This window comes from Narcine bancroftii, chromosome 1, assembly GCF_036971445.1.
Source record: "Narcine bancroftii isolate sNarBan1 chromosome 1, sNarBan1.hap1, whole genome shotgun sequence".
Taxonomy (NCBI): Eukaryota; Metazoa; Chordata; class Chondrichthyes; order Torpediniformes; family Narcinidae; genus Narcine; species Narcine bancroftii.
In genome coordinates this window covers 161492276-161508749 of record NC_091469.1, presented here as the reverse complement: position 1 = coordinate 161508749, position 16474 = coordinate 161492276, and the positions used below count along the sequence as shown (strand labels likewise).

At 45.2% G+C, this 16474-nt stretch overlaps 1 protein-coding gene across 3 annotated transcripts in view; it reads left to right on the top strand.

The window, feature by feature from the left end:
• LOC138735676 (FYN-binding protein 1-like) overlaps window positions 1-16474 on the top strand; it is a 181813-nt gene that overhangs the window by 114571 nt on the left and 50768 nt on the right. For all 3 annotated transcript variants that reach the window (XM_069883876.1, XM_069883866.1, XM_069883884.1), the window contains exons 9-11: window positions 5939-6101; window positions 14137-14156; window positions 15952-16021. In XM_069883876.1, the coding sequence (XP_069739977.1) occupies window positions 5939-6101; window positions 14137-14156; window positions 15952-16021 (253 nt within the window). The remainder of the gene's footprint in view (window positions 1-5938; window positions 6102-14136; window positions 14157-15951; window positions 16022-16474) is intronic.

The following is a 16474-nucleotide window of genomic DNA, read 5'->3' as shown; positions in this document are numbered from 1 at the left end:
TCATCCATGAGTACAGTTGTAATTAACATTTATGATGACCCAGCCAACTGGCCAGCATATATAATCAAAATGTAAGAGATTATCTAACAATGAAAGGTCCTTCTATTCCAGTGAACAACTTTCCACGAAATGAAAAGGGATTGTGTTTTTCAAAGTTTCACTGTAAGAGGCAACTTCCAAATAGGGAGTGAGTTGAAAGACCTTGGATTATATACCCTCAGTCTGCCGATAGAATTTATTGCTTTTGTCGTAAACTTCTTAGTAAGAACACAACCAGTGCATTATCAACGAGTGGATTCAACAACTGGTCTAATCTTCATACAAGGTTGTGTGAGCTTGTAAATTCTAAAAACCATTTGGAAGCCACATGGAGTTTCTGGGAGTTACACCAAAGACTTTGTAGTGGATAGACAATTGACAAAGTACTTGAAATAATCGTCAATGAAGTATTCAAAAGGCTAGTGGCAATAGCGCAGTTTCTTGCTGAGAGAAATCTAGCATTTAGAGGAACAGAGGAAAAAGTTGGTAACGAGAGTGTACACCATGGAAACTTTTTAGGTCTTGTTTGGAAAGTTTGACCCTGTTCTTGAAGAACATTTGCGAAAACTCAAAACCCATGAAATACATAATCACTATTTAGGAAAAGATACTCAGAATGAACTACTAGACATTATGGCTACAGCTGTTTTGAATGAGATACTGAAACCCGTAAGAGCAGCTCAGTACTACGCCATAATTTTAGACTGCACACCTGATACGTGTAACGTCTGATGGTCACTTGGCTCCTTCAGGTGTTTATGGACATTTCATAAAGTTTATGCAGGTTGAAAGTAGCACAGGAGAAGATTTATATAAAACATGATTAAACATACTGAAGGAATTAAATTTAGAGGTGAAAGACATTCGAGGCCAACGGTAGCAACATGAAAGGTCACACATCTGGAGTACAAGCACAACTGTTGAAGGATAATTCAAGAGCTTTCTTTGTACCCTTTGCATGTCACAATTATAGCCTTTTACTCGGAGATGTAGCCAAGTGTTGTCCAGATGCTATAACATTTTTTGGGATCTTGCAAAGGATCTACATATTATTCTCAGCATCAACTAAGAGGTGGGCAGTTTTTAACAAACATGTACCCAGGTTATCAGTGAAACCCTTGAGCAACACAAGGTGGGAGTGTCGGATTGATAGTGTTAAAGCTATTCGTTATCAGGTTGGAGAAGTATATGATGCACTTGTGAAAATATCAGAGATAACAGACGAGCCCAAGGTAAAAGCAGAAGCTGAACCTTTAGCAAACCAGCTAAAAGACTACAAATGTTTAGTTTCTCTGATATTTTGGCATGCTTTTTAAAGTTAACTATGTAAGCAAGGAACTACAAGGTGAAACAAAGGACTTTGATGAAGGCATGGAGTCATTTGAAAAACTATTATCATGGCCAAGAATTTATGGGGAGGGCAGTTTTAATGATGTCCTAATAGGCGCAAATGAATCGGCTGAAGCTGTTGAATTACCATTGGAGTTTAGACAATTTCAAGAAAAAAAACTACGTAGAAGGAAGAGAATGTTTTCATATGAGGCAAAAGGTCAAGCTTTAGATGATCCAGAAGAAGCACAGAGTTCAGTGCTTCAGCTTCGTGCTAGACAGCTATTCAATATTTAGAGCTGAGATTTAAGCAGCTTAAAAGCCATGTAAAATTATTTGGATTTTTAAATAGCTTTCAGAGCTTACAAAAGGCGGAAATAAGGAAACACACAGCAGACCTTGAAGCAGCTTTAACTGACACCAGACTAAAACAGAGCACTGATGGAGGGGTAGTTACTGAAACAACTAAAGACATATATAAGAGTTTATGACATGGAAACAGGCCATCTCGGCCCTTCGAGTCCACTCAACCAACTCCGCTAGTTCCCTCCACCTATTCTCCGCCCATAACCCTCCAACCCCCTCCTATCCATGTATATATTCAGTCACCTCCTAAATTAAAGTATTGACTCTGCCTCAACTATTTCCTCCAGAAGATTATTCCATTCAGACACCTCTCTCTGAGTGAAGAAACATCCTCTAATGTTTCTCCTAAAATTTTGCCCCCTCACCCTCAACTTGTGTCCTCTTGTTTCAACCACCCCTGCTCTCAGGGGGAAGAGTCTACTTGCATCTAGTCTATCTATTCCCTTCATAATTTTAAACACCTCTACCAAATCCCCTCTCATCCGTCTACGTTCCAATGAATAAAGTCCTAACCTCTTCAATCTTTCTCTGTACTCGAGGTATTTTAAGCTGGGCAACATCCCGGTAAATCTTCTCTGCACCCTCTCCACCTTATCTATATCCTTCCTATAATTTGGAGACCAGAACTGAACACAATATTCCAAACCTGGCCTCGCCAATGTCTTAAACAGTCGCAGCATCACTTCCCAGCTCCTATACTCTATGCTATGATTTACGAAGGCTAACATACCAAATGCCTTCTTAACCATCCTGTCAACATGGGAATCTACCTTCAAGGAACGCTGCACCATAACTCCAAGATCTCCTTGTTCTTGTGGATTCCCCAATGTCCTCCCCTTTACTACATATGTCCAATTTTGATTTTTTTTTCCAAAATGAAGCACCTCACACTTTTCTACATTAAATTCCATCTGCCATCTTTCAGCCCAAATCTCCAGACAAACCAAATCCCTCTGTAATCCCTGAAAACCTTCTTTGCTATCCACCACTCCCCCTATTTTCATATTGTCTGCATATTTACTTACCCAATTAACCACCCCATCATCCAAATCAATAATATAAATTATGAACAACAGGGGACCCAGCACCAATCCTTGAGGCACGTCGCTCGTCACAGGCTTCCATCCTGACAGACAGTTGTCCACCATGACCCTCTGCTGTCTCTCCTCCAGCCACCTCTGAACCCATCTTACTATTTCTCTATTAATCCCTAGTGACTGAACCTTCCTTACTAACCTTTCATGTGGAACCTTATCAAAAGCTTTGCTAAAATCCAGATAGACTACATCAACTGCCCTATCTTCACCCACCTTTCTTGTCAGTTCTTCGAAAAACTCAACAAGGTTCGTCAAACATGACTTCCCCTTCACAAACCCATGCTGGGTTCTCGTGATAAATCCCTGCCTATCCAGATATTTATACACACCATCTCTAAGAATACCCTCCATAACTTTCCCTACCATCGAAGTCAAGCTTACAAGCTTACAATTACTTGGCTGACACCACGTGCCTTTTCTTAACAACTCCAATCTCGCGGCCCCACACCCTCCTCCAGTGATCGTTGCAAACTCACTGACACTGCCTCCACTATTTGCTCCCTGACCTCCCTTAATGTCCTGGGGAAAATCCCATCAGGACCAGGAGACTTATCCACTTTTACTGACCTTAGAAGCTCCAAAACCCTCTCTTTACTAATCCCTCTTTTCCATAACTAAGCCATTGGCCTCACTTATCTCACATAGTCCAATGTCCTTTTCCTTCGTGAACACAGATGAGAAAAAAAATCATTTAATATCTCTCCCATCTGATATGTTCCTCGCACACTTCACCGCTCCCATTTTCCATCCTATTCTATCCTTAACCCCCCTTTTACTATTCACATATCTGTAAAATCCCTTAGGATTCACTTTTACTTTATCAGTTAATGACACCTCATACCTTTTTTTTGCCTTTCTAATTTCTTTCTTCCGGTTTTTTCTGCAATCTATGTAATAATCAACCATCGTATCCATTTTTTGCTTCTTAAATTTAGTAAATGCTCCCCTCATCCCAAACCAACTTCCTAATTTTTTCCATAAAACCATGGTTCCCTTAGGCTTTTGGCCTTGCCTTTTGATCTGATTGGCTGGTAAAGATCCTGTACTCTCAATATCTCCTCTTTAAACAACCTCCAAATCTCCTCTCCTCTACATCCTTTCCAGAAAAAAGATCAGCCCATACAATTTTCTGCGGATCCCTTCTCATTTCTTCAAATTTACCCTTCCCCCACTCGAAGACCTTCAACCTCGGACCTGACCTATCCCTTTCCATATTCAAGTTGAAGCTAATGGACCGATGATCACTGGATCCAAAGTTCTCACCAACACACACTTCCGTCACCTGCCCTATTCCTTTCCCTAACAATAGATCTAACACTACCTCCCCTCTAGTAGGAACCTCAACATACTGCTGTAAAAAGCAATCCTGAACACATTGTACAAAGACTAAGCCATCCTGCCCTTTCACTGATTGTGTTTCCCAATCAATATTAGGAAAATTGAAATCCCCAACTATCACAACCCTATTTCTACTACACATCTCAGCTATTTCCCTGCACATTTGCTCTTCCAGTTCCCTATCCTCTTTCAGTGGCCTATAATATACCCCTACATTTGTAGCCTCACATTTTTTAGTTCAACCCATAGAGCCTTGCTTGATGAGTCCTCCAGTCTATCTTGCCTCAGCACTGCTGTAATATCTTCCCTGACAAGCAAGGCCACACCTCCCCCTCGTACCCCGCCAATTCTGTCACATCTAAAGCAGCGAAATCCCCGGAATATTTAGCTGCCAGTCACAACCTTCCTTCAACCATGTCTCACTAATTGCTTTCACATTATATCGCCACATGTCAATCGACACCATCAGTTCATCCACCTTGTTTACCACACTCCTTGCATTGGAATAAATGCATCTCAGAGATCTTTCACCTTTAACTCTCTGCCTCTCACCTTCTCGACAATTATTACTACGGCCACTATTTATTACCTGCCACTGTTCCACCTCCAGATTGTGAGAAAAAAACCTTTTTTTTGGGTACAACTTTTAATGGATGCACTTAGAGATGGTTGGGGATCGTGTTTAATGGATTCTTTTTGGGACCACATTTAATGGATATCAGTAGCATCGGAAGAGCACAGAGAAGATTTACTACGATGTTGCCGAGACTTGAATTGAGTTGTGGTAAAGTTGTACAAGACATTGGTGAGGCCATATTTGGAGGATTGTGTACAGTTCTGGACGTGGATGGTTATCTGTTGGCCGAAAAACTTGAAGCTCTGAAAATTTTTCTTCCCTTCAGTGTCGTTAAGCCTCAAGCTCTGTTTGAATACCTGGTAGCAAACAATCGATTCACAGCATTTCCTAATGTTTTTATTGCTTTGAGGATTTACTGAATAATGCCTGTAACAGTCGCATCGGGCGAAAGAAATTTTTCAAAACTAAAATTGGTTACAGACATATTGTTTATGCACAGGTCTTTTAGAAACAGACTTTCCTGACTCGAGAGACTAAACAATTTGGCGATGCTCTCTATAGAAAATGACATGACTAAAACTTTGAAGTTATTTTGAAAGATTTTGCAAATAAAAAAGTCAGGAAAGTCTGTTTCTAAAAGACCTGCATAAACAGTAGGTCTGTAATTGTCTTAACTTGTATTAAAAAAATTAAAACTTTCATATTGTCTTTCAATATTTAGTATATCAAGCATTTAATGCTTTTTGGCTAAGACTGGCATACGACACGAAATATAAAACATAATTTCGACTTTTGTAGAGTAGAGGCCCCGCTATCAATTTTCTAATTGGGCCCCACAATTCCTAGCACCGGCCCTGGTGGCATTGAGTGTGAGGTTGGTGTTGGTGCCCCATTCAGCCAAGTTCTCAGTTTCTCTCCTGCACGTTTCTCTCATCACCCTCTTAATATGACCCACTACTGTGGTATCCTCGGCAAATTTGTAGCTGTCAAACCAAGCCACAAAGTCAGGGGAGCAGGGGCTCAAAACGCAGATAAAGGTCTGTTTCTTGCAGGACTTCCTTTAACCTGAAAATATTTCTGTCATTTTGTCACTCGCGGGCCATGGCATGTTAGGCATGAAGCCAGGTGGGCCTTGGACCAAAAAAGGTTGAGAACCATTGACCTATTCCTCTTTCTATGTTCTCCTCTGCAGATGGATACATTAAGGTGACTTGCGTGGATATCAACTATGATGACATCAGGAAGAAGACATTGGTCAAAGTCAAAGAATCTCCATCTCTAACTCAAGCCATGAAACAGCCAGTCCAGAATCAGGAACTCTACGACGACGTTGCTCCCACCAATGAAATTGGCATGTAAGGAAAGGTCTTTCAGTGTCCGTGAAGTCTGTGCTTTATATCCTTGTACTAACAATAACCACGCCAGCAGTGCGAGTATAAGACAGCTTTAATAAACTAATATGTACACTAAGAGGTCTTGTCTCTCTGCAAGACGAACCTGGAAGGCGAGACTGTATCTCTGGACTGCTTTATAGACAAGGTCACCAGGATGACCCCTGGTGGCCTAGTGGTGTAATTACATCTCACCACAATCCTGATCCTTCTGTCGCCACAAAGGATGGTTAAAAAAAGAATAATCCTTAGCGGGTTTCTGTTCCCGAAAGCTCAGTTGGGCCCCATGACGTTGTGGGACTTCATTCGGCAATGTTTTGGGAAAGACCCCACCATTCTTCCCGCCCAAGTTAAAATCAGGGTGGGGTCAGCAGGAATTGGGGTTCATGGAAACCCAAGGAAGGGTTCAGAACCAGATCTGTTCTCCCATTCCGCACACTCCTTCTCCATTTGAATGGGACGGGTTGACCCTGCCTGTGTATTATGGCAGGTTTGTACTTGGAGCTGGGATGCTGGTGCAGAGATGGTTAGGCAATGTTGAACCTGAACAGAGGTAGAGGTGCCCCAGATCCATTGTCAGTACGCCACAAAGTCCAAGATTCCTTTATTGTCATGTAATATTACACAAAATTGCCTTCTGCCTGCCATTAGGCAGACAAAGAGTCGTCATTAATGTTGCCTGGCGCCCCCTACTGTATGAAAGAAAGAGAAGCAAAAGAGAGTCCCTTCAGAGTCACTGACTGTGGATTTGTCTCCAACACTTTCTTTTACAAAAGTTTATTCAAGCTACAACACAGCAAATCACAAACTATAGAACCAGAGAACATTACAGCCCAGAGACAGGCCTCGTTGTCCCTTCTAATCGGTGCCGAACCATTTTATTTTCCTTGTCCCACTGACATCCATGCCCCTCCCACCCATGTGCCTGTCCAAATTCTTCTTAAATGTTAAAATTGAGCATGGATTCACCACTTCAGCTGATAGCTTGTTCCACACCCCCACCACTCTCAGTGTGAAGAAATTCCCCCTAAAGTACACAGAACTACATCTAAATGCACTATTCAAATTGTTGATTATGTACGAGAAGAGGTAAATTAATACAGCCCCTTGGTCATGCACTATTTACATTTTCAAATTAAAATCCCATTGTTAGTATCAACGGCACATTTGATCCCATTGTGGGGGGGGGGCACTATTTCTGGCACTCAGACACTGTCCTTTTGGACACCGCATGCACCTTCTCTAATGACACACGGGCCTAGACGTAAACCCACAAGAGGGTGGCCTCCCACAATCCCTCAGTCCCTGTTGTCACACAGACCCGTTTGATCCATTAGCAACCTGAGCTCCAGGTCCAAACCTCCGAAACTACCAGGAGGCCTTTGCCTGAGGCCCTTTGGGAGACCTTCTTGCCCTCAGCACCCTCCCAGACCCCGGCACTGATACTTGGTTCCCATGAGCCGGTCTCCAGCAGCCTGCTGTCCGTGCATGTCCCTTGACCACAAGTCGTCCGCAAATTGTGTGGGTCCTTCAGCAAATGTGCCCCTTGCTAGTCCACTCCTGTGGTCACCATCATGTGGATTTTGTCTCCTCTGCTTCTCCTTCTCAAAGGGGGGGGTTCTACCCATTACTGATACGCCGCATTGGTCTTGTGCTCCCCCGGAGTCTACAGCCCCTCATGGCCTCTGCAGAGCACAGACCCCACGGTTGCAGGATTTTAAATGAAAACACCGTTGGCTCCTTTAACAGGCCGTTTAAAGCCTGTACACAGCAGCTGGCATTAGGACCTGGCGGCTGAACCATATCTCCTCTCCCCGCACTCCCGGGTCCACACCAGCGGCAGCCTTCCAATATAAAAGCTCAGCACCGCCACCATTTTTTCATTCAACATTGACTATTTTCCTTTTATTTCATCATTTGCAATCAAAACTCAGGCCCTTGGGATGGTGGTAGTAAGATGGTGGTGAGGTGGTGGTGGAATGGTGGTGAGGTGGTCATGAGATGGTGGTGAGATGGTGGTGATGGAATGGTGGTGAGGTGGTCATGAGATGGTGGTGAGATGGTGGTGAGGTGGTGGTGGAATGGTGGTGAGGTGGTCATGAGATGGTGGTGAGATGGTGGTGAGGTTGTGGTGGAATGGTGGTGAGGTGGTCATGAGGTGGTGGTGAGATGGTGGTGAGGTCACGGTGGAATGGTGGTGAGGTGGTCATGAGGTGGTGGTGAGATGGTGGTGAGGTGGTGGTGGAATGGTGGTGAGGTGGTCATGAGGTGGTGGTGGGATGGTGGTGAGGTGGTGGTAGAATAGTGGTGAGGTGGTCATGTGGTGGTGAGATGGCAGTGAGGTCGTGGTGGAATGGTGGTGAGGTGGTCATGAGGTGGTGGTGAGATGGTGGTGAGGTCGCGATGGAATGGCGGTGAGGTGGTCATGAGGTGGTGGTGAGATGGTAGTGAGGTGGTGATGAGGTGGTGGTGAGGTCGTAGTGGAATGGTGGTGAGGTGGTCATGAGGTGGTGGTGTGATGGTGGTGAGGTTGTGGTGGAATGGTGGTGAGGTGGTCATGAGATGGTGGTGAGATGGTGGTGAGGTTGTGGTGGAATGGTGGTGAGGTGATCATGAGGTGGTGGTGAGATGGTGGTAAGGTCGCGGTGGAATGGTGGTGAGGTGGTCATGAGATGGTGGTGAGGTTGTGGTGGAATGGTGGTGAGCTGGTGGTGGAATGGTGGTGAGGTTGTGGTGGAATGGTAGTGAGGTGGTCATGTGGTGGTGAGATGGCAGTGAGGTCGTGGTGGAATTGTGGTGAGATAGTCATGAGGTGGTGGTGGGATGATGGTGAGATGGTGGTGAGATGGTCATGAGGTGGTGGTGGGATGGTGGTGAGGAGGTCATGAGGTGGTGGTGAGATGGTGGTGAGGTCATGGTGGAATGGTGGTGATATAGTCATGAGGTGATGGTGGAATGGTGGTGAGATGGTGATGAGATGGTCATGAGGTGGTGGTGAGGTGGTGGTGGGATGGTGGTGGAATGGTGGTGAGGAGGTCATGAGGTGGTGGTGAGATGGTGGTGAGGTCATGGTGGAATGGTGGTGATATAGTCATGAGGTGATGGTGGAATGGTGGTGAGATGGTGATGAGATGGTCATGAGGTGGTGGTGAGGTGGTGGTGGGATGGTGGTGAGATGGTCATGAGGTGGTGATGAGATGGTGGTGAGGTCGTGGTGGAATGGTGGTGAGATGGTCATGAGGTGGTGGTGAGATGGTGGTGAGATGGTGGTGAAGTGGTGTTGATATGGTTGTGAGGTGGTGGTGGGATGGTCGTGAGGTGGTGGTGAGATGGTGGTGAGATGGTGGTGAAGTGGTGTTGATATGGTTGTGAGGTGGTGGTGGGATGGTCGTGAGGTGGTGGTGAGATGGTGGTGAGATGGTGGTGAAGTGGTAGTGAGATGATGAAGTGGTAGTGGGATGGTGGTGAAGTGGTGGTAGAATGGTCGTGAGATGGTGGTGAGATGTTGTAAGGTAGTGGAGAGATGGTGGTAAGATGGTCATGAGGTGGTGGTGAGATGGCGGTGGAATGGTGATGTGATGTAGTGAGGTGATGGTGAGATGATAGTGGGATGTACTGAGTTGGTAGTGAGGTGGTGAGATGGTCATGAGGTGGTGGTGAGGTGGTGACATGGACCTCCCAGTGACCAACCATTTCACTTTTTTGTCTCACTTCCATACTCACATGGACAGCCATGGCCTCATGTACTATCCCACCAAGACCACCTGTAAATTGGAGCAAAAACTCTTGATTTTCTATTTGGGTACTCTGCAACCAGATGATTTTAACATTGACCTCTCTCGATTCTGCTTACCTACCCTCCATTCTCCCTCTCTTCCCTTTCCCCTTGTCTTCTTTCCCTTAGCTCTTCACCCCTTTCCTTCTCTATTCACAGAGCTATCCCTCCTCCCCATGCTCACTGCTGTACCCTCCCTCCTTTCTCCACCTATTACCCCCTGCCTTGGGACCATCCCCCCACCCCTCCCCATACCATATTGTTCGAGCACCTGCCAACACATTTCCATTCCTTGATGAAGGGCTCAAGCCTGAAACGTTGGTTCTGTATCTCTCATTGTTATATGAAGAACACTGTTTGACCTGCTGAGTTCCTCCACCTTTGTGTTTTTACTTCAACCATAGTGTCTGCAGACTTTCACTTCAGTCTTTTAAAAGATCTTATTGTACCTGCCTCCACCACCATTGTCGGCAGTGTATTCCATGCACCCATCACTCTCTGTGTGAAAATCTTACCTCTTACATCCCCCCACAGTTCTTACTCCCAAGCACCTTAAAACTATGCCGCCTCGTGTTAGTCAATACAGCCCTGGGGAAAAACCTCGGGCCACCCACACGATATTCTACTTTACAAACTCCCATCTGGTTCAAGGGTAACAATCCTTGACTAAATGATTGCTAGTAGACAGGCAATAGATAATATTTAAAGAATATAAATGTGAATTACTGTTATGCATTCCTGTCTGATACAAATCCTGTCAGGCTGAGGAGGAAATTAACATTTGATCCCAACAGGAGGCATATAAAGTTGCATGGAACAATGAAGCACAGTACAGGCCCTCCAGACCATGATGTTGAGCTGACCTATATATATATTTAGACATACAGCCCAGTAACAGGCTCTTTCGGCCCTCAAGCCCGTGCCAACCAATTGCATCTATCTGACCTACAATCCCCTGTTCATTTTGAAGGGTGGGAGGAAATTGGAGCCCACGAGGAAAACCCATGCAGACAAGAAGAGAATGTACAAACTCCTTACAGGCAGCACTGGATTCGAACCCTGGTCCTGATTGCGGGTGCTGTAACTGCATTGCGCTAACCAAATTCTCAGAAATTGATTATTTACAGTGAAAGAAATAAGTTTATTCTGATACAAAAGTGTTCTCATTGAAATCTTAGCCTTTTCACCTGTCTGATAGTCAATTTTATTCCATAATTCAATTAAATGTTTTAAAACAGGAGGATCAATTCCAGTTAATAATTTTGAACTCCATTTATGAATAAATTCCGTCATAGACTTCTCACCAATTTTATCCAATTCTATTTTAGCCCAGGCAGTAGTTTGCGTCGGATCCAACATTGTGTTAATAAATTTTAGTTGTGCCACCTTATAATAATTCTGAAAATGAGGAAGTTGTAAACCTCCCAGTTCAAATTTTTCTTCCTTCTATTTTCCTAAAGGTGGGCCTTCTCTGGGGGAACTGGCTAAGAGTCTCTTAAATGCCCCTATTGTACCAGCCTCCACCACCATCCCTGACAATGCATTCCAGGCATAACTATTCTTTGTGTAATCACTTACCCCTGATGTCTCCCCTAAATGTTCCTCCCTTCACTTTGTACCTATGTCCTACTATGAAGGTAGCAGGGCTGGGAATTGAGAGCAGTTTAAAGTTCAGTGTGGGAACAAAATGATCAATTAAAGGACAAAACAGAGTTTGAGAAGGTGTCTGAGGGGGAATCTTACTTGCCCAGGAAATTCTTTTATTCTTCAAGGAACTCCCTTACTACCTGTCAAATGTTTCCCTCTTCTTTTCCTGACCAATATCCTGAGCCTAATCTTTTCACCCCTCTGAACTCTTGCTAACTCTCTTTGAAAGACTCGCACTTGAAGGAAGCATGGCAGCACCAATAATCTGGGTTCAAATCCAGCACTGTCTGTAAGGAGTTTGTACGTTCTCCCAGTGTCTACGTGGGTTTTCCCCGGGTACTCCATTCAAAATCGTCCGGGGGGGGAGGGGGTTGTAGTTTAATTGGGTAGAACGGATTTAAATGGTTGGAATCAGATTCTGCAGTGTTGTAAATAATATTTAAAAAATTTAATATCTACTCCCAATCTACCTTCTTTAGCGAAGTCTGATTGTACAAATACAACCTGACGAAACAGTGTTCTCCAGTCCTCGGTGCAAAAACGTGCAGACACACAGCCAGACAAAAAATACATATGCAGGACAAGAATTACATTTAGAGAAATAAATAAGTAAATAGACATTGTTTGTACAAATCAAAGTCTCGGAGGGTCAGTTTCAGCAGTTCTTTTAGTCGTTCAGCGTTCTCACTGCCCGTGGGGAGAAGCTGTTCCTCAGCCTGGTGGGGCTGGCTCTGATCCTCCTGGATCTCTTCCCTGACAGGAGCAGCTGGTAGATGCTGCGTGCGGGGTGGAAGGGGTCCTCAATGATTTGTGTTCTCTCTTCAGACAACAATGCTGGTAGGTCATCTCCATGGTTGGGGGCAGGGAGGGAGACCCCCAGTGATCCTCTCTGCCACTCGTTATGGTCCTGTGGATTGACCTCCGATCCATTTCTCTGCAGCAACCGTACCCACACTGTGATGCAACCGGCCAGGATGCTCTTGATAGAGCTCCTGTAGAAGGTTGACATGATGGAGGCCGGTGGCCTTGCCCACTTCAGTCTTCTCAGGAAGTCCAGTCGCTGTGACACCTTTCTGACTATAGAACACTACAGCACAGAAAACAAGTCATTTGGCCCCTCTAGTTTGTGCTAAAATATTATCCCACTAGTCCCAATGACCTTCACCCAAAATTGGAATTATCGTGTGAATGTCTTCACAGGTTTAACTATGGGAGGTACATGATGTTTGTTTATAGAGTGTGGTGTATGTGTGTGGAACCTTTCTGGTAAGGTAGGCTCTCCCCTAGCTTTGAATGCAATTCCCCTGAATATGTGGTTCACATTTTTAGTTTTAGCTTTAGCTTCTGGTCCCAGCTCCTCAAAGGTGGGCCTTCTCTGGGGGAACTGGCTGAGCAATGCTGGCCAGACACCTGCAGGAAAATTATTAGTGCTCTAAGCTGGCAGTCCCCAGCGATAACTCAGGGTGAACTTCAGAGGAAGATCACATTTGTCAGAGCTCAAAATGGAGGCTGCTACAGATAGACCCACTGGGCATCTCCAGAGAAATCATCACCTGGCATGGAAGAGAATGTGGAGTGTTAGGTTGGGAGGTGAGGCAAATGGCAGGGACACACTGAAGGGGCAATTGGGCCACCAGATGAGGAAGAAGCATGCTGGTTGGAATAGATGTAGTGGGATAAGTGGTGAAGAATGGGCCTCAAGTCAAGAAGATCCCATATTTTGGGCTTCTACAATTGGTTTCCCAGGAACAATTCGTTGGGTGTGTACACAATGTTGTGTGTATGTGGGTGTGTGCATGTGTGCGGGTTTGTGTGCATGTGTGTCTGTGTGTGTGTGAGTGTTTGCACGAGTGTCTACATTCCCAAATACGCAGAGAGTGGGTGCGTGGAATGCATAGCAGAGGGCGAGACAGAGACACTTAAAAGACTTTTAGATACGTGCATACAGTAAAACCTCATTAGAACGCGGTAGTTGGGGTCCAAGATTTCATACCACGTTAAAGCCGAGTCGCGGAACAGATGTACATATGTCAGAGTGCAGGAAGCAGGAAAACAGAATAGTGTGACTCAAACCCTATAATAAGACCTTGAAGACCTTTAAATTCCACATATTAACATACACATCTTGTAAATGAGTCATGAATCCATTTTTGAGTTTGTGGCTCTTAGCCTCTGTTAGCCTGGCATCCTAAAAATCAACGTTTGGGGTCCACAGACACTCGTGCTACAAGTGATTCCATGGATTAACAAATCGCGTTCTAAGGAGGTTTCACTGTATGTGGATGTAAGAAAAATAAAGTTAGGGTGTGAGGGAAGGATTCTATTGTTGTGGAGTAGGTTTACATAGGTCAGCACAACATCGTGGGCCGAAGGGCCTGTACTGTGACTCAATGTTCTATGTTCCATGTAAGCTGTTAGTGTGAGCATCTCAGCTACAGACACAGCATTGCTTGGGCTAACAGTGCATCAATGAAGCTGGAGGCTTACTCCATGTCCATTCAGAGTGACAGGATAAAAAGCCATTTTTCTGTTTCAACCCATTACTAATTTAGACTTTTTTTCCTTTGTATTCTGCAGAGGTACCGGGGGCAACAGTGGTAAGTATGGCATCAGCCACTGTTAAATATTTAGGATCACTTTCCCCATTGCATATTACCCTCTTCTATTTCCCTGCAACATAGGAGGCCATTCAGCCCGTCACACCTCTATCAACTCTCAGGACAATCCCACCAATCCTTTCATCCCCATTTTCATCTCTCACTCATGCCCATGCTTGATTTTCAAGATTCAGGATTCTTTTACTGTCATGTCATAAAGCAGGTGTAATATGACAAGAAATGGGGCAGCACGGTTAGTGTAGCGGTTAGCGCAACGCCTTTACAGCGCCAGTGATCAGGACCGGGGTTTGAATCCCATGCTGTCTGTAAGGAGTTGGTAAGTTCGCCCCATGTCTGTAGGCTTTTCCCCAGGGGCTCCAGTTTCCTCCCACCATTTGAAATGTACCAGGGGTTGTAGGTTAATTGGGTGGAATGGACTCGTGGGCCAAAATGGCCTGCCCCCGTACTGTATGCCTTAGTTTAAAATTATATAAATTTGTTTTAGTCTACGTCAGGCAGACAGATCTGCTGTCAGCAGAAATTGCCGAGTGCCTCTTACAGTCAGAGAAAGAGAAGCAAAAGAGAGATCCCCCCACCACCCCCCCACCACCCCCCACCCCACCCCGAGTCACTAGGAGTAACCAGTTTACTGACCAGCAAGATCACGGAAGAAAATTAAGTGCCAGTTGGCAGTGATAGAAGACCTGGGTGGGGGGGGGGGGGGTGATGATGGCACCGGATGGGGGGGAGTGTTAGACACATATCTCCTTCTTCCCAGTTCTGTCAGTCCTTCGTTCTCTACTATTAAGAGGCTGAAAGCAGCGAGGGGTTGGTCACCCCTGCCATAGGCGCTATTTTCAAAAGTTTGAATCAAACCCCCCCCCCACCCCTGGCCATTTATCAACCCCCTTTCGACCCCCTGGAATTAATCAATCCCTTGGATTGTCCCATCGACCCCCAGGGGCCAATAACGACCACTTTGGAGACCCCTAGTTTAGAAGAATATGGACCATATGCAGCCAAACAGAACTGGCCCAGAACAGATGAGTTCATAAGACCATAAGACATACTGTAGGAGCAAAAAAATAGGCTATTCACCCCATCAAGTTTTCCCTGCTATTCAATCATGAGCTGATCCATTTCCCCACTCAGCCCCACTGCCCGGCTTTCTCCCCGTAACCTTTGATGCCCTGGCTAATCAAGAACCTGCCCATCTCTGCCTTAAATACACCCAATGACCCGGCCTCCACAACCGCCTGTGGCAACAAATTCCACATATTCACCTCCCTCTGGCAGAAGAAATGTTTCCCTATCTCTTTTCTAAGCAGAGGTCCTTCAATCCTCAAGTTGTGCCTCCTTGTTCTGGGCTCTCCCACCAAAGGTTCTACACCCTCTCCAAAGTATCTACATCCTTCCTGTATTGAGGCGACTAGAACTGATTGCAACACTCCAAGGGTGGTCTAACCAGTGTGAATATTTAAAATTATGATATCTAGAAGATATTTGGATGGGTGCATGGATAGTAAAATACAGGTAACCAAATGCAGGCAGGTGGGACCAGTACCCAAAAACATCATGATCAGATGGAGGAGTTGGAGCGAAGGGGCCATTTCTGTGCCGTAAAACTCAAAGACCAAAGCAGTTCCACAGTCTGTTTACCTTCATGGTGAAAGTATTGCTCACAATCCCCTTTTTCTGTACCCTGTCTATAGACTGAGATCTCTGTGGAAGAGCATTTATGATTGTAACTGTCTTTCAACTGAGGACCTGACTGTTCTCTTATTGTCCACCTCAGGGCATTTCCCTCCGCCTCCAGGCGGTGAAGAAATATACGACGACGTTGATGAAATGTCTGAAGACATGAAGTAAGTGGGCAGTGATTCTGGGTGAGAAGAGGGACTGGAACTCTCAGGAAGGGACACCAATCTTACTTGGGAGAGCAGGAGGAGGGGTTGGTTGGAGTCAGCCCTCCATCCTCCCAGTCAGAGATGTAAGAGGCCTAAATCATTTCTGTGGTCAGACCTCACTGGATCTCCGTCGCTGAGTTTCCTTGTTATCGGAGATATGTTTTGGCAAACAGAGGGGCGAGTGATCCAATGCCTTTACCACGACTTGGGCCAGGGAGGAGAGAGAGAGGCATTGCATAAGGAGGCTGGAGATAAATCAGAGAGGAGTTGTACATGGGATGGGGAGGTGAGTTTGGATGGACCTCCTGAGAATGGGGGTAGGGAATGGGGCTGGACCTCCTGAGCATGGGGGGGGAAATCTCTTCCAGCGTGTGGATCAAGGCCTCATCTCATTCCTGGTCATTGGTGGGG